The sequence below is a fragment of the Hypomesus transpacificus genome, chromosome 18, assembly GCF_021917145.1.
Source record: "Hypomesus transpacificus isolate Combined female chromosome 18, fHypTra1, whole genome shotgun sequence".
Lineage (NCBI taxonomy): Eukaryota > Metazoa > Chordata > Actinopteri > Osmeriformes > Osmeridae > Hypomesus > Hypomesus transpacificus.
Window position 1 is genome coordinate 10,292,325 of NC_061077.1, and position 17,926 is coordinate 10,310,250.

General features: G+C 46.1%; 2 protein-coding genes across 9 annotated transcripts in view; both read left to right on the forward strand.

Annotated features, from left to right (window-relative positions):
* Positions 1-188: 188 nt before the first annotated feature.
* nol9 (nucleolar protein 9) lies at positions 189-6,972 on the forward strand. 3 transcript variants are annotated; one of them, XM_047039463.1, is made up of 13 exons: positions 189-253; positions 2,312-2,880; positions 3,002-3,224; positions 3,361-3,491; positions 3,639-3,780; positions 3,907-4,003; positions 4,216-4,313; positions 4,411-4,572; positions 4,685-4,937; positions 5,084-5,198; positions 5,314-5,488; positions 5,637-5,770; positions 5,918-6,972. In XM_047039463.1, exons 2-13 carry the CDS (start codon positions 2,380-2,382, stop codon positions 6,047-6,049), a joined length of 2,163 nt encoding a protein of 720 aa, XP_046895419.1. In that variant the 5' UTR covers positions 189-253; positions 2,312-2,379; the 3' UTR covers positions 6,050-6,972. The 3 variants fall into 3 exon arrangements, with proteins under 3 accessions (XP_046895419.1, XP_046895421.1, XP_046895418.1); XM_047039465.1 differs by lacking the exon at positions 189-253 and adding an exon at positions 1,662-1,698; XM_047039462.1 differs by lacking the exon at positions 189-253 and adding an exon at positions 1,718-2,030.
* A 1,932-nt stretch (positions 6,973-8,904) lies between these two features.
* The window catches only part of plekhg5b (pleckstrin homology domain containing, family G (with RhoGef domain) member 5b), a 44,273-nt gene continuing 35,251 nt past the window's right edge, over positions 8,905-17,926 (forward strand). For 2 of the 6 annotated variants that reach the window (XM_047039448.1, XM_047039450.1), the window contains exon 1: positions 8,905-9,618. In XM_047039448.1, coding sequence (XP_046895404.1) covers positions 9,537-9,618 — 82 coding nt within the window. In that variant the 5' untranslated portion in view covers positions 8,905-9,536. Of the gene's footprint in view, positions 9,619-14,038; positions 15,011-17,926 lie in introns of those variants that run through there. The other 4 variants (XM_047039445.1, XM_047039446.1, XM_047039447.1 and 1 more) reach the window with 3 other exon arrangements.

The following is a 17,926-nucleotide window of genomic DNA, read 5'->3' on the forward strand; positions in this document are numbered from 1 at the left end:
GGGTAGGCACCATTGCAACAACCACTCATCACAAAAGTAGCCTAGTGATTGCATCAGATGAAGTCGGTGCAAGCTACAAAATATTATTTAACTATAGACACGATTATTCACTACGATGCCCCAAATCCATTCCAATATATAGTTTTTCATTTTCTACTTTGAGTGCAGGGGGCGCTGTACTGAAAGAGCTTGAAGTATTTCTGACGTCCATGAACTCCGTTGGAACTGTGCATCGTGTCGTCTATTTAATCATGTTTGTACGGTGGCCCTGAAGTGCAAATGACACCCCCTAATATGAGTACATCCCCCAAATGAAAATACCCCCCCCCCCCAATACGAGTCAACTCCCCCCAAATCGGATGACTTGTTCACCTCCCCCCAAAAATGAAAATACTCCCCCCAATACGAGTCAACTCCCCCCAAATCAGATGACTTGTTCACCTCCCCCCAATACAAAAACGCGCCCCCCCCCCCCCCCCAATACGAGTCAACTCCCCCCAAATCGGATGACTTGTTCACCTCCCCCCAATACAAAAACGCGCTCCCCCAAATGGAAAACGACATTACATTAACTCAAAAACACATTACATTAACTCTGAACGGAAAGGGTAGGTACTACACTTTAGCGCTGATTGGATGCAGTAGGCTAACTGACAAGAAATAAGAAATTGATTGACAGAAGTACAAAATGCAATAGCCTGACAGAGTTACGTGCACCAGGACATTTATTTGGGTATCGAAGCATGTAGCATAGGCTATGTATGCAAAAGCATAAATTGCAATGTTAAACGTAAACATCGATAGCCAAACAACTAGTCCACGTAACTCTGTCATTATCATGAAATTAATCGTTTTGATTTGAAGGAAAGAGGAAACATTAATGTTTACAATTCAGAGTCATTACACTACTCTTTATTTTAATCAGGGTCATTCCTATGAAATAATCTTAGATCTGCTGTTAACGTTTCACAATATAAGTAGCCTATGCGCACGCTAATAACGCAGTTGAAGGAATCAGGACTTTTCAGAAGAAAAAACTGATAGTCCACTACAGAAGAATGAAATGCCACAATGACAGAGTAACGTGGACCAGGATAGTTGTTTGGCTATCGATTTTTACATTTAACTCGAAATACTTTTGCCTAAGAAGCCTACTATTTGCTACATTCTTCGATAGCCAAACAAATGTTCTGGTGCACGTAACTCTGCTAGGCTATTGCATTTTGTACTTCTGTCGATCAATTTCTTATTTCTTGTTAGTTAGCCTACTGCATCCAATCAGCGCTAAAGTGTAGTACCTACCCTTCTCGTTCAGAGTTAATGTAATGTGTTTTTGAGTTAATGTAATGTCGTTTTCCATTTGGGGGAGCGCGTTTTTGTATTGGGGGGAGGTTAACAAGTCATCCGATTTGGGGGGAGTTGACTCGTATTGGGGGGGGGAGCGCGTTTTTGTATTGGGGGGAGGTGAACAAGTCATCCGATTTGGGGGGAGTTGGCTCGTATTGGGGGGGGAGTATTTTCATTTTTGGGGGGAGGTGAACAAGTCATCCGATTTGGGGGGAGTTGACTCGTATTGGGGGGGGGTATTTTCATTTGGGGGATGTACTCATATTAGGGGGTGTCATTTGCACTTCAGGGCCACCGTATGTTTGTATTGAAAAATATGTTTGCTTTACTTGTAAATTATGAAATAACTAGGTACGTATGTACACATCAATAACATAAAATAGCAACCCATATTTTATAAACTAATAACTGCTGGGTTATATCAATTCGAGAAAACTGGCCAGCCATATAGAAAACCATGTGACGAAAACGGTTGGCCAAATAAATCTAACTAGCTAGCGCATTTAGATATGGCGCCTGGTGGTGGCTCAGTCAATCGTACACATGGTGAAAGCAGCAGCGAGCAAACAAGCCACCAAAGTATTTAATGTGTATATTCTGTTGGGCATCAATCCAAAAAAGCGATACTTTACAGCGATACTGTACAAGTAACGGAATTCCAACTTTTATTTTCTAATCGGGGGGTAAGTTCTTGGGACCCGGGCGGTAGTTGCTAGCTAGCTTGCTAGTAGCAAGCTAACGGATTCAGCTGCTTACACACATTGACATCAGCTTTAGGAACCTCAGAAGTGGTTATATATTGAATTATACAATCTAGCTAGCACCATAAATAACGTATTGATGTTAATATATTATTTAATCTGTGAACCAGCTAACGAGCTACTAAGCACTTCCATGTCGAGCTAGATAGCCGGGAAAGTGAACGCAGCTAAACGTCTGAAATGCTCTCATTATCTTTGTACAGGGTTCCCCCCGTTCTCTCTTCACCAACGTTAGTTAGCTCACAGTAGCTACCTGGACATTTGTGGCATCATGAAGGTAAACAAATCAGCATCCAGACCCAGACACCCTGCAAAGCAGCAGTGTAACAACAAGTGGTTCAAACGCAGCAGAGTCATCACCCCAGACTCTCTCAGCACCAGCCCAGGTTCTGCCATGGCCAAACTAGAACAACAGATATCTGCTAAAGCATCAATAGCTGCCAACAGGAAGACCGGCCTTAAGCGTTTGAAGAGGAAAGCAAAGGCTGTCCGCTCTAAACAGGTCAAAAACCACGCTGGTGAGAGAACTCCTTCTCATCTTCTAACAAATGGAAGGACAGGGTTGAGACCAGATAGTGACTCAGAGGACTCACAGGACTGGAGTTCCTTTGCCCAGTCTGTTCTTCAGAATGGTGTTGAGGCTGCTAATGGTCAAGAGACTGCAAGATCAGCCAGAGTTGCATCTAGCGAGCTGAATGAGGAGGCATTTCACTATTGTGCAGAGCGCGACCATGCACACAACCGCACACTGCTGGTCATGCAGCCAGACCAGGTAGGTCTTCTCTATACACCTATCCCTGGCTTTCTACTATGCTATGTCAAACAGCTTCCTATGTTGGATCATGCATTTTCCAGTAGTGTATAAATGCAGCCTTTATCTGTTTTTTTCCCAGACCTTGTGTTTTCGGGGGAAGTGTCTCCTGACCTGCCTGTATGGTCGGGTTGAGGTGCTAGGATTCACTATAGAGGAGGGTCAGCAGTCGTACCCCTTGTTCTCTCCATCCTCACATTGCCCACTCACCATCACAGCCTTGGGCGACTGCTCCAACCCCAACAAGAACACGAAGGAGGGCCGTCTAGAGGCAAAAGCCACAGTCCGCAAGTACCTGTCATTAGGTACGATCACAGAAAAAGAGACACCTCGGACATATTATCATTGATTCTTTCAAGGTTTTCCGTGTAGAACTAAGTGAAATGCAGTGCTAACTCTCATTTCCTCTTGACCCTTTTTGCCCACTTTGAATGGATCCAGAGCCCCGGAGGAGGCTGTTAAGCGAGGTGGACTCTGGCTCCTGTGTGATCCTGCTCGAGCCCCTGGACACCCCGCTCACCCGCTTCCTGCAGAGTCTGCCTGAGCTCAGCGAGCTGTTTGAACTCAGTGCGGTTAGTAGACAAATATGCTCATTCATTTAGAGTGCACTGGCTCCCTCTTCTGCCTGGGGCAAAGCCTCTACCAGGGGCTGACTGGCCTACAGATGATATGCAGATTCTTAAGCTGGTGTGTCTTCATTTTGCTGTTTGGTTTTGCAGAAGGACCTCCAGGATATGTCGGCCATGCTGGATACGCCTCTTAATGGCATGGGCGTGGTTCCACTGCGCAGCACTACAGAGAGTCTGGTGATGTCGCAGAGCTACAGGGATGCTCTCAACACACTGATCACTGCCTGTTCAGGTAAACACCATCTAAATGCTAGTCTGATACCATTTAGGGGTAGATCAAGTGTTTTATGTGTCAGTAAACTTTCATGGAGCCTGAGATGTTTGACCCTGATGAACTGACTGACTTTGACCTCCACAGAGGAGCTAGACGGCTGTCCAGTTATTCTTGTGTGCGGCCCTCAGAATACTGGGAAGTCCACCTTCAACCGCCACCTTATCAACACTCTACTGAACCAGTGAGTGGCACCTTCTGAGTCACTGCAGAGGTTTTCTCAAACACATTTCATCTACCCATTATACCTTCTGGAATAAGAGGGGTTTAACCCTGTTGAATATAAAGGGGGGGGGATCCTAGGCCACAGAACCCACTTCATTATTACCCACTGTGGTTCAGACTGTAGTGAAGCTGGCTGTAAATGTGTTTGCTAATTCACATGTGTATTTGCAGCACTGCAAGTGTGGAGTACCTGGAGTGTGACCTGGGCCAGACAGAGTTGACCCCCCCAGGCTGCCTCTCTCTGTCTACAATCAGAGAGCCACTTCTGGGTATGAAGTCCCAGTGTTCCTTATAACCAGTATTTCTGATCTGTGCATGGCTGCTTGTAATGTCTACTCTAACCGTTGTTGACGGTTGGGTTTACAGGTCCTCCCTTTACACATCAGTGCATCCCAGATCATATGATCTTCTATGGACAGTCCAACTGTCAGACTGACCTGGACCGCTATTTGGAGTCCATCAAGTCGCTGTGGCACTCGTACACCAGAGACTCCCCTATAATCATCAACACGATGGGCTGGGTCAAGGGTCAGTTTCACACTGCCACGGCAGATTCAGTCCCTGTAAAATCTTGTTGTCGAGTGGTTGTGTGAATTCACCTTGGTTATTCCCGCTGAAGGTCACTTGTGTTTCTGTTTAGGTTTTGGGCTCCAGCTGTTGGTGGATATGATCCGTTTTTTCTCCGTGTCTCACGTGGTGCAGCTGGGCTATGGGTCGAACACTCAGTGCCCTGCCCTGACACCTGACGTCCTGCGCTCACTGCACGGCTGGCAAACACACCCCCCTGCCCAGTCGGCTCTAGCAGAGGACGCTGGGAGCAGCTGTGCCCTTCGCAGCTACACCCACCTTCCTGTCCTGTCGACATACGAAGGAGCTGGAAAAGCTGGCAAATCGTAAGTGTCCAATCAGTCAGACCTATTAACCTACGCTGTCATGGACATTTGGCACTTTGCAGAGAATCAACTTTAACCGCTTTTGGATCAAAGCTTCCCCCGGTTTTACACTGGAATTTATTTTCTCTTGTCGTCCTAACCTACAGGAGATACCAGCGCAGTAACGAGCTTAGAGAACTGTGCCTGCTGGGGTACCTGAGCAAGCTGCAGTCCCCAGACCCAGGCCCTGTTCTACCCATACACTGCATCACCCCCTTCCAGGTAACACCCCCCCCAGAACGCACTTGTTACCAAACCTTATACCCTTCCTGTGCGGTAGGCCTGTGTTTCCTCAACCACTCCGTCAGCTCATTGCAGTGTGCTCCTGTCCTTGCAGGTGCCACACTCTGCCGTGGCTGTGGGTGTGACCCATTGTGAGGTGGCGCCCAAACACATCCTCTACGCTGCCAACGCCAGCCTGGTGGGCCTGTGCTGCCTGGGGGAGAGGGTAGCAGGCAAGGGGGGTCCAGTCCTCCTCTCCCAAACCCCCGTCTGCCCCTGTGTTGGCCTTGGTACGAGTTCTGATTTTAAACGCGTGCTCATAAATAAATACTCACTTTCTTGAGTGTTCAAATATTCAATCGGACCCATACCAGCAGTGAATCCTGAGCTGAATGAAAGAAGAGAATTGGAGCCGCTAACGTTCTCTCTGCCCCCCAGGTGTCCTTCGGGGGGTCGACATGGCGCGGGGTCTGTACTTCATCATCACCCCCGTGGCCCCCTCTGTCCTACGGCAGGTCAACTGTCTGCTGTTGGGAGGGGTCTCCCTCCCCCACGCCCTCTTCAAAGATCAAGTAAGGAGAACACAAGCCCTCTCATCCCCTTGTAAAGCTCACTTTATACTATATTTAATATAATTTTATTAAACTTATTTTATTTCTTTGTATATTTGCTTAATCTTTTTATTAATGCATTGTTTGTTTATTTTGGCACTGTTGCAGCCTGGCATTGAGGGAGAAGCCCCCTATCTGACAACAGACTACAGCTTTGAGCTCGCCGGAGCTGGGAAACTTCATGTGTACAAGGGACTCACAAGGCCTGGCCACACACAGTTTTCCAGCAATGCACAGTGATATTTTCTGAGAAGAATTGACCTCAGATTTTTTTACCTGTCTTGTTTACTGACTTCCAACACCAAGGCAACAGTTGCTGTTGAATGTACAGAACAAAGAGTGCGATTCAGGATCAGACGTCGGAATTACTGACTTCAGACAAGCAGCCCAGACCAGACTTTCGTCAAGCTGGCTCTAATAGACCAGACCACTCATGTAACTGCATTGGGATCATGAAGTTCCTTGTTTTCAATGCCCTGAAAACATATTTTTTATGGCGATATTCAATACATACAGTTACAAGTTGTTTTATATATTATGGATAATTCCTACATATAGAGTCATATCTCTGTGTTTGAAGTCAATTGGAGAGACATTCCAAACGATTGTATACACTGTCAGAAATTAAAGATGCGTTGTTGACAAGGTGAAGTTTTCTTGTCAATGTGAGTTTCTTTGCTTTGGTTAATCTGAGCTTTTAGAAGTTTAGGAAGGCGGGCCGATGTTCTTTGTTAGACCTACAGGAAATTATTTATCAATACGTAAAATAGTTTACACACACTTGAAATGTTATGAAAACCCCTGGTGACCAGCATCAAGCTGTTTTTCTCCATCCTTGGAGCTCTTGGTTGGTAAATGTAGCCCTACTTGTAGGAATTTGTGTATTTGTTTGTAAATGTATAATTGTACTGTTAAAATATTGTCCTTTTTAACCAATCTACCAAGGAAATATCTATTAACCAGTGGACTGTTGGTACTTGATACATTGTAAGGAGGCACTGGATAGCATACCAAGTTATCAGATTAGCCATGTTGGAGCTCACACAACAGAAAATGACTGTGCCAACTCCTGGAATTCTACCCAACTAATGGTTTAGACTTCATTCCCATCTGCCTTCCTTCCTCACCTTATGAACATTATTCTTACATTTAGAACATGGATTGAAGATAATTTATCTAAAAATCCTGATCATGAATAAACATAATATTGTGTCATAAAGGACACTGTGAGCTGATTGTATTTGGAGCAATTTTAGAGAGTGAAAAAGAAACTTCTCATCAGTATTTCTTGATGTCAACGGCACTCCTGTTTGACCATTCTAGTTCTCTAGGGGGCAGTGTTATGTAAATCTTACATATTGGATGCATTAACACTAACTATGAAAAAACAGTCAGAGCATAGACTACAAGCCAAAATATGAAGACTGGTAATGTGCTTATTTGATCAACTATAAATGGATGATACAATGTTTCCTTGGATTACCTAAAAATGCAAACCATGAGGTCATCCTTTGATAACTCATATCCTCAAATATGGTAAATTCCATGGTAATTTACTTTTTTCACTTCAAGAGTTTACAAGTGCTTGTAGTGCCGTGAACATGCATTCACCCTGTTGAGACTTGCTAATTTGTTAAGTGGGCTACTCAACATCCCCTATCTGCTCTCCTGCTTTGTTTTGTTCACCATTTCCAGCCCCTTTGTTGAGGGTGGGGGCATACAAACAAGCACAGCAGCATTGAGCAGCTTCATTGTTTCATCCTTCTCAGGACAGACGTTCTCTCCAGCTCCTGTAACCCAAACACAGGTCCCCCTGGCTGGAGGTCCCATCCAGACAGTCCAAATACAGCTGAACACCCCTTAATAAACACACAGGGTTTGTTTGATGAGTTCTGCTACATCTGTAGACTAAACCAGAGGGTAGTTTGTCACAGTGAATATAAATGGGACTTGGTGTTAATGTGTAAATTAGGGTTTGCAACCGCATTAGGGCATTCGTTTCTATGTCAATGGTCAATTCATCAACCTTACCTACATTTACATTTAGTCATTTAGCAGACGCTCTTATCCAAAGCGACTTACAGTAAGTACAGGGACATTCCCCCCGAGGCAAGTAGGGTGAAGTGCCTTGCCCAAGGACACAACGTCATTTTGTCACAGCGGGGAACCTCTGCAGCTGCACCTCCATAGAGGTGTAATCACCATTGAAGCAAAACATATTTGGTCTTCAATATAGCCCACCATCTACATCAGTAAAATATTCGACAATAACTAAGTAATTCATAGTAATGAACAATCAGGGTTATAGTGTTTGATTGAGCAAAATGACATGCATAACAATATGCCTCATTCAGTAAACGGTCTGAAAGCGTTGACAAATTGGCCCTTTTTACTTATAGTGTTCTTCAAATAATGGATACCACTGAAGTACCAGACAAATAAGGGGAAAGTGGGATTGGTCACTGCAGCCCTTAAAGTTTTGATTTGAGACTCTCAGACAAAATGGAGGGATAAAAGGTTCCTTTAAGACATTTTTATTTTCCACATATGGTGCACCTGGCAGATGCAGCTCTAAGGTTGGCTGTAACTACAAGGCATACAAGTATGGATACCACCTGCCTGAGACTGAAACAAGACAATTCTTGGCTCTCTCTTCTGTGCCTTGGACAAATTATGAGGGAGGTTGTCTCAATTTTTATCAGCACCATTCTCTCTGAATCCTATGGGCCAATTGTATATTGGTTTAAATACAAAGAGCCAACCCCACAAGAAGTGAATGTTAGTTTATGAAAGCATGCATAATAAACACAGGGACAATAGAAAGCGAGCACGTCATCATTATCAGACAATAGGGTCCAATCTAAGCTCCAAACTGAGACGATGCATAGAAGTGACCCATAAGTGAACACTGATCCAAAGCTCCTCTACCAATGAGAGGAATATGTAATCCCCCACCAGTAATGAGATATGTCTTTCTGAGGACCAGACTGAAAAGAAAAAAAACAGAATTCATCTAAATCAGAGAAGCACATAGGCTGATGCTCTTTAGCGCCCCTAGCTGCAGAACAATGACAACTTTCAAATGAAAAAGCATTTGCAGGTCCAGGTTGCCTGAATGAATGGAAAAGGAGTTTGATTATTGAAAACCGGAGCGACAGACGACGGGACAGGGCGGAGAATAACGGTGCCAACTTCTAGCATTTAACCGTAGTTTGAAATATTTTTTTTAGCGCTAGAATATATGGGCGACTGAGAAGCATATCGTAAATTCAGAGCCGATAAGAGAAGGTATGCTCAGCCTGCTGGAGTAATATTTTCGGTTCAGGTCGTCGAGGAGAATGCCTTTCAGCCAGCAACAGGTTATTGGGTAGCATATTGTCCTAGCCATTCTCCACGCTTTGCAAAATCGTATCTGTTTTCTACAATGACCTGATCTGTGGCCAGTAAGCCACATTACTTTTGAAGGCTACTTTTCACCCCATTGTCCTTGTTGAGTGTTTCCAGCTTTGTCATCGCTACAGAGTATTTTGCACGCGCACACGCACTCTTTTTTTTTCTCTCATGAATGTTATGAGAGCAAAATAGAAGTTTACCAACCTGGCAGAATAAGAGGAGTATGGACACATTGTTATAGAAATAATTGACTTATCACGGGAAACGTTTTTGTTCTAGCAATTTACCTGTGCATTAGGGAATTGTCATCGATAAGGACGAATTACATGCATCTATGGTTCCTAACAAGTGGACCATGAACTCAGTTTTACACAAGTCACCGCCAAGGAGCTGGCTTGGTCTCCGATTACGGCTCAGTAAGTATCTGACACCACTTATTCATATTATCACCCTCTCTGTCACCTTTTCGAATTGCGACTTTATAAAAATGGCGACTTTATAATAAAGATACATATAATTTTGGAGCTTTGGTTAAAAAAGACATGGGGCAGTGGAGTAGATGTGGATGTAAACACAAGCAGTAGTCAGACGAGTCGTCACAGGCACCTTGCTAACAGAGTGCCTAAAGCCGATAACTGTCCTTGGCAAGTGACCTGGAGAAATAATCATCCCAGTACGAGGCTGAAGTATTATGTCTGAGTTGTCAGAAGAACCCAGACAATCAGACAGCCTGGAAATAACTTCTGTTGAATGAGGAGAATGATACAGAGGCTTCTAAATTACATTACTATTCATTTTTCCAAACGTGCTCTCTCTGTTGGCTATTTCCCCTACACAGTCATAAGGTAGATGAATGATTCATAAAGGACACCACTCTGACTTTTTTCTTTACTCTTTCTGCTTAGTATAATGCACTCTCCTTTCAAGGATTCTCTTGAATCATTTTATGCCTTTGGACGTGCAATCCTATTGACTGTCAGATAAGTCGGTACCTTGTACAGTGAGCTGCAGTGTCTTTGGAGCTGAAGTTGAGCAGTCTAATTGGTTGAGTCTGGAAGCCTTCAGTCTCACAGGCCACCAGGGTCTTAAGCTTGTCTTAAACACACCAGCCTAATCTGGGGCCAGATGTCTCGTCTGTTCTCTGTCCGTAATAACATGAAACAAGTCTGTTAGAAAGTCAATGTATTAGTTATTGCCTGAATCATGGAAAGCCAGTCCGGACTAGCAATAGACTCAAAAGTGACAGTAGTCATGTTTTCAGTCTTTGGTGTTTCAGTTGGTTCAGAACAACATGCCCATGTACTGCAGTTATTGATCCACTTGATTATGAAAATGAAATAAGGCTGGTTGAATAGCTACTTGTCTTGACGACCAGGTCATGTCACTTTGAACCTTGTATGTGGGATAGTACATAATGGCTTTAAGGAGGCATGGTGGTGGTTGGTCAGTGTTCCAGGCCGTAAGACTTAAGCCTGTCTTGGCACACTGATTTAATCGTGTGTGTGTCTGATGGGTCCCTGTCTGGCTCGTGGCTTATTCCGGTTTCAGCTTCCTTCTTTGGACTGTCTTTCCATTGTTCCACTTTTTTTGATAGTGATTTCCTTTTTCTTTCCTCCCTTTTACTTTCCTGTAGTTTCCTGCTGCTTTAGCTGTTTTCTCTCTCTCTCTCTCTCTCTCTCTCTCTCTCTCTCTCTCTCTCTCTCTCTCTCTCTCTCTCATCACTGTATCTTATTGGCCACTGACCATTGGCAACTGTTTCAGTTCAATGCTTTATCTCTACATCATACCCATCTGGTTTGATTAGATCCCCTAGAGTTTGTTGTGGCTGCCAGTGTATTTCTTCAGACATCAGGATCTTTTTTTTCCAAGTGCATGAAACCTGCAATAGCATGATTATGAAACAGGCTCAGACCTAGGACTTGGTACAATTTGAATTCATTGTTGATAGTTTCTCAGCTCAGAGGTGAAGTATGCTGCATGATTGATGCAATGTTGAGGTACCCTGAAAGCGTGCCCTTCATGTTGAAGAGCTATCATTCCCCAGTTGGGTCAGGGGGCACAGATGATGTCAATAAACCTACTCTCACAGCTGGAGGCCTCTTTTCTCCCTAGTTTATAATCCTGCACTCTTTCAAAAGGGCTCACACAACACCTGTGGGCTAGGGCAGAGCAGGAGCCGATACTCTCCCAGTGTTCGTCCATCGTCAGGTGTCACCCTCTCTTCGCATGATTGTAAAGCTATTGGCCCTGTTGTAGTGGAGCAGTGCTTTAGAGCTATGGACTTGTTATGAGGGGATGTTGGGTTCAAATGACAGATGGTGCACTGCTTTTCACCCTGAGGGGTAGACTCTGCCTTGTTCCCAGTCAGCTGGAATACAGCGCTGGACAAAGACGGAGCAACTGTTTACACACTGCACCCTCGCTTCGGAGAGCCGATATGAGCTTTCCGCCTTTTCAGAGTTTGGAATGAAGCGTTAGGATTTGTGTACCGGACTGGTGCCATGTGGTTAGTTTAATGTCCAAACGTTGGGTTATTTTCTGGTCAAACGAGATAGCTTTTGAGCTGCCACTCTTGGAAGTTGGTGACTATCAGCCTAATTCTTAACCGTTCCCAGTTTCCTCTGTACTAAAGCACACCCTATTAAAGGGGATGTGTGGTGTGCTCTCAAGTCTGGAGCTTGATTAGAGGGGCTATACTGAGGTCATGCACACACAGCATCTTGAAGTGGGAGAACACTTGAGATAATGTTTACCTTTGAGTGTCCCTCTACACACTACTCCCACCTTGCCTAAATGACTGTTTAGGAACATAATACCCCTATTTTATGATGACAATACCTATATTTTCAGCGAATAAGTGTTTTGATATCTGCAACTGGGTCTCTTATTGTGAGATTTCATAGGGCAAACCCTCTGTCATTTCAACCTTTCCATTTTAATTTACTGATTCTTTATAACAAGCCTTAGAAAACCACAACAGTTGTTTGTCCATCTTAAGTGCTTATGGATGGACTTTTTAATTCCATGTTTGATAGCAATTGTTGGGATGAAGATACACGCACACATGCGCACACATGCACACATGCACGCCACACACACACACACACACACACACACACACACACACACACACACACACACACACACACGCACACACAAGGGATGTTCTGCAGGGTGAAGGTCTTCTATCCAGAGTGGAGAGGAGTGGCTTGCCAGCCTGTGCCAATGTCCACTGCCCGTTGCGTTGTCTTTGAACAATACAGCACATGCTCAGTGATGTAGAAGGATAACAAAGGCCAGGGGACCATGAGTGGGACCCCATCCCTACTGCACACCGCCCTCCACCCCCTCACACAAGTCTAGATCTGAGAAACTAGAATGAACTTGTCGACGGATGTAACGCCACTCCTCCGGCTGTGATATCAAGCAGGCTCCTACATCCCCAGTCTCCCCAGTCTGAAGGGACAGGCTCCGGTGCTGCTGCTAGCCTGATGAGGAAGGGTTAACCTCTTGCCGGTGTGATAGGCCACCTTGCTAAATATAACCCCCAAACCCCCCTCCCTCCGCATGGGAACGCACAAGCCTCCGACTGCACTCCCTCTGTCAACACTCTCGCTCGCACACTCTGTCTCCGGCACGCTCGCTCCTCCAGTCCCTCAGTGATCCTCCACTACTTGATCAAACACTGCTTTCTCAGCGCCCACAGTGAGTGGGATCCTACTGCAAAGCAGGGCCATTGAGGCGATAGTCTGTCCGGCTGCTATCATCATCATCATCATTATTATATCGATAGAAGATGTTTTATGCAGCGCAATAGATATACTAGAACAGTGTAATTGTGATTTGTTATATCACCTAAAGCAAGACACCTGGATATGTGGTTCAATAAAAACAAACATGGCTAGATTGTAATGAATGTTTATTCCTACGGTGTCAAAACCTGAACTTGGTTCTCCCGAGAGACGGTGGCAGGATGAAAAGGAGTGTGTCTCTAGATCCTTCTTTGGTCCAGGCTCCTTTGTCTCAGCAGTAGGTGAAAATTGGCCCTTGTGTTATAGGCCCAGTTCTCATGCTGCACAACTGGTCTCTTCATTAAAAGGAAGCAGCGCACTCGAATCTGTTCCAGATTATTACCATATGTCTGCAGAGCCCAGAGCTGAGCAGCACAACGGCTCCCATCCGACCCTCTAATTTCTTATCCCAAAATTGGACATTTGGGTGGCTGTGTGTCGACGTCCCTCCCTTCCCCCGGCGAGCACAGTACGTTCTCACAGGATTTCTTCTCCCGTTTTAGATGTAATAACAGTGCAGCAACCTTTCAGCAACATTGGGGGAACTGTTATGCAGAGACTGGGATGTGACTGGGTTTAACCCCTTTGTCTGTGTTTGCAGAGAGGGAACCCTGCCGTCTCCACGGGCTCTGTTTGTTGGTCACTAGGCCTTAGGCCTTATCTCTCATACGCACGTTGTCCCTAATGCATGTATTGTACCTCCGCAGAAATAGCTGAGGCCTGCCATCACAGACTTGTTGCCTTCATAGAAAAAAATAATAAATCTCCCAGTGGCTGTGAAGGGCTCAGTTCTAGCCTAATGAATGCAGAAATATGCCCAGCTTTTACAGTGAGCTCAAAACATAAAGAAAGTTAACTTTCTGTGTAGGTGGCTGTTTAAAAGGGATCTTTGTGTCACTCAGTTTGAAAACCATTGGTCCGGGCTGCCAGTCCCAGCATGCACCTCACCTCTGTATGAATACAACACTTGTCTGATGGAGTGGGTCGAATGCCCCCCTATCGTCCAGAGATCCCACACGGGCTATGACTCCAAAAGGCTCGTCTCACAGAGGAGCTGCAGAGAGTTGGAGAGGGTTACCATGGAGAAACTTAAAGCTCTTGGAAGGAGACGGACGGCAATTTTTTTCCTCGCTGACGGAGATTACGAGTTTTATAACTCATGACGGTCGAATATAGGTTGAATATAGAACGTGTGGAAACGTGAATTCAGGAGATGTATGCCAGTTTACGGTGTTGGCAGTGTTAGTATTGAGATATGGCATAGAGGGCGACTATATCTGGTCTCAGGCATGCTGAGGTTAATACTAATAACCAAGGTTGACGGGGGCAGAAATGCTATCTGGACCTCTGATGATGTCTTCAGTCGTGGATTAACGAGAAGTAATATCTATTTTAGACGTCGGAGCATGGATCTTGTGGTAAACCAGCTCCCTCTTCCACTCTTGGTGACATTGATAAAGTGTTAACGTCATTGTTCATTATGAAGCCTTTCATGTGATGCTGTTCAAGACCAAAATAGTGGTTGCCTTGGAGGGCTAATTAAAACCCATTTTGAGAAAAGACGGAGTTCTTTCTTTGCCCACTTGTTCTGACAGCAGGGAGCACGGACTTGGAGAGGAGGTTCAAAGCAAGTGTTTAGTGGTTGCGTTGGATGAGGTCATTCTGCAGGTGCTGTTTTTCTTAATGGTGGTTGGCAGGAGTAAAGTTGGACTAGCAAGTTGTTCAGGTGGTCAATGAGATGAGTTCAAGGAAGGCAGAAAAGTGCTCAAATGGTCAACTCGGTCCGTCAACTATAGACGAGTTCATAAAGTGTTGAAGAGGGATTGGAAAGATTGATAGACTTGCTATATAGGGGGGCTCTAACCAGAGCCGTTGAGAAGATCTGTGGTCAGGATGTTCCTCTACTGGAAGAAACGAGGTGCCTATGAGCTGGAGACTCTCCCTTCTTCCCTGACAGAGCTGGGGGCTGAGCGCTACTCCTGGTGCTCCTCCCTGGACATCATCCATGACCTCTGTGGTAAGATGGGGGGGGGGGGGGGGGGGGGGGTGAAGGGGGGAGGGGGTGGATTAAGGGGGGTGGGGTGAAGGGGGGTGGGGGGGGGGGAATCAGTAGACACTTGGTGGCGGAGTGTGATGGTTGGGGGCCAAACGTTACGAATATCATATAACATGGCCCAGAGTGTATTTTCTTAGGTCACAAGATCCCAGAGCATTGCCTTTGACCAATAACTTTTCAACATTGCAATTATATAATGGAGCCAGTCAGATAGGATTCCATGGTAAGGTGATCATGGAATGATTACATGATAAAGGTTGCAATGCTACATAATGCATACGAATCAGCCATCTCTGCCAAGCTGTCATATGACACTTGCATTTGCAGATGGTCTGGTTCACACACATCAGTGAATCTGCGCTCAGCATTTCAGCACCATCATGGAAAAGCGTTTTTTTTCTTTCTTTCCATTGCTAGCTTCTTCCGTGGAAAACACTCAGTGACCTGGCATGGAGAGCAGTGCAGAGCGGATGGGATGAGAGCCGGTGCCGTGGAGATGAAATATTTACCACAGTAGAAGTGCATAGCTGAACTGAAATGTTCCTCTGTCTCCACTCAGTGCTCTCTGAAGCAGTGCAGGCAACGGCACAGGCACCCTCTTTCCGGTGCATGTGCCCTCTTTAGCGATAACACAGAGGGCTGGACACAGGAATGCACTATATCCAGTCTTCATACCCAGCTAGCCAGCCAGCCAAGGTCTTGGAGGTCTGCCTGGATACTGGCCACCTTAAGGAATCATTTGAAGCAGATCTCTGTGTTCCAGAGGTAGACCGGAGCGAGCGGCTGAACGCCACTGAGAGGGGAAAGCCGGGCTTTGATGCTCACCTGCTCACCGGCCCTGTAATTAAGCCTGGAGCTGCTACCCCCCAAAAAACGGTTCTGAGCTGTGCTCTTGTAGTCTCAGCCTCGACAGCACCCACCTCAGCTTCTAAGCCTCGCTCTCAGACCAGGCATTAGCTCTCATCCTCCGACCTTATATTTAGCCCAAACCTATGCTCCGACCAAAGCCTCAGCCCCTAGCCTCAGAACCCCAGGCCTCTTAATCTCTCAGCCTTCAGGATCAGTCTCAGGCTCAAGCCTCAAACCTAGCTCTGCCACGAGGGATAAACGCCCAGTTCCCCGGGCCTCCGTCCCCGCCTCGGCTCCAGCCTAAGACACATGTTCAGTTCCAGCCTCACCCTTAGCCCCCATGTCCTTTATCCCTAAAGAATGAGGAGCCTACACCCTGGCATTCCTCAGGTCATAATAAGCCTTGAGGTCCAGTAATGAGGGAATATACCTCTTTCTGGCCCTTGTCTGCCATGTTATCCCATAGCTCATAAAGAAAATGCCCTGACACACTGGGTTGTATTATATAATGAATCTAAATAACCAACTATACTTGGAATCCCCTCCTTAAATCGGGTATAAGAGTATTAGGCCAAACTCTTTCTCGGATAAAAAATACACGTCCACCTCGTCTTGTGACAGGAATAGTTGTTTGGTAGTTTTTTTTTTCCCACACGTAAACATCTTTCAATGGACATAATAACAATGGTGACCTGTTTTTTTAACCCAGTTGTGTGTGTTCGTCCGCGTTCGTAACCGAAGCAGTGGAATAAAACATTTTCAGTTGTTGCTCCACTCGTCACCCTGCTCTGGGAGAGTTTCCACTTGGTGTTTAGCATTGGACGAAGCGTGTCTGTGCGAGTGCCACTGCAGGGGTAAACCAACATGAGCAGGATGGCTTTTTTCTGGCCCCACTGCCACTGTGCGTGCTGCAGGAGGAACAGCTGCAGTGTTGAGCACAACCCAGACCTGAGCAGCTCAGCAGACGAGAGCAGACTTCTAAGACCCTGGTTCAATAAACTCACCCTGCTCCCATACACACCTTGGGCCTGTGCTTGTAATTAATGGACAGGCTTTTACATGTAACAGGACATCACCAACCTCCCAATGAATGTTTGTTTTTTTTCCTACATTTTTTTGGGTGCGGGGAGTGGTGGTTCAAGCCCTGTCATGCATTGAGACAACTAATGTGCTGAATAAGCGTAAAGCTTATACACACAGAGCTTTGCAACTGATCCAGCTCGCAGAAGCACCTTGTTCCTTCGAAGCCCTCTCTCTCTCTGCCTGACTACCTGCCTGTCGCCCTGCCTGCCTGTCTGACTGCGTGACTCCCTCTCTGGTGCCTGTTGTCCTCTCCTGCCTGCATGCTTGCCATCTGTCTCCTGCCCTCCATGGGATAGTGTTGCATAACCTCCTCCTGAGCAGACAGTGTGACCAGCCTGGCGGAGGGAGGGGGGGGTAGAGGAGACGGGGTGGAGGGGAGACATTCTCACGTCACGCTCGCATGGAAAAAAAGGAAAAGAACAGACCCCCAAAGTGCCATGGCAAGAAGCTCACCAAATTGAAGGCAGGCAGAGGCGTTCTTCACATTCCACATAAAAACGCGCTCAAGGCTGGCGGCTGAACGTGTGCTTGGCACGGCTTCTCCCTGACTAAACATGGAGCTGTGCTCCTGGGGTCTGGGGGGTTGGGGGAGGGGAGGGGGGGCGAGGGTTGTTGACGTCACGTGTGCCGTCATACCGCGAGGAGACTGATCGCGTTGAGGTGTGACGTCACCAATGATGCGGGCCCCGAAGTGGGAAACGTTCACACCATGGGTGGATGTGGGCGTGTCCGTATTCACCTGTGTCTGTGCGTGCCAGTGGGCTGGCGTGGTTGAGCTTAATTGGCCCCTGTGTTGTTCCACGGGAGTGACCTGTCACCAGGCCTCAGGCGGGCTCCTCATAGAGGGAGGGAGAGTGACAGTTGCCGGGAATGGGTTGGGTGCTGTTCTCTTTTTAGTGTGCAAACTCACTGTTTGTAATCACGTGTGTGTGTGTTTGTGTGTGT

Excerpts from the sequence above, each read along its gene's own strand:
- nol9 (XM_047039463.1), top strand. The coding sequence starts at position 2,380 with ATGAAGGTAAACAAATCAGCATCCAGACCCAGACACCCTGCAAAGCAG. Across the intron at positions 4,004-4,215 it reads ATCAACACTCTACTGAACCA|CACTGCAAGTGTGGAGTACC; the intron begins GTGAGTGGCACC and ends GTGTATTTGCAG. Across the intron at positions 4,314-4,410 it reads AATCAGAGAGCCACTTCTGG|GTCCTCCCTTTACACATCAG; the intron begins GTATGAAGTCCC and ends TTGGGTTTACAG.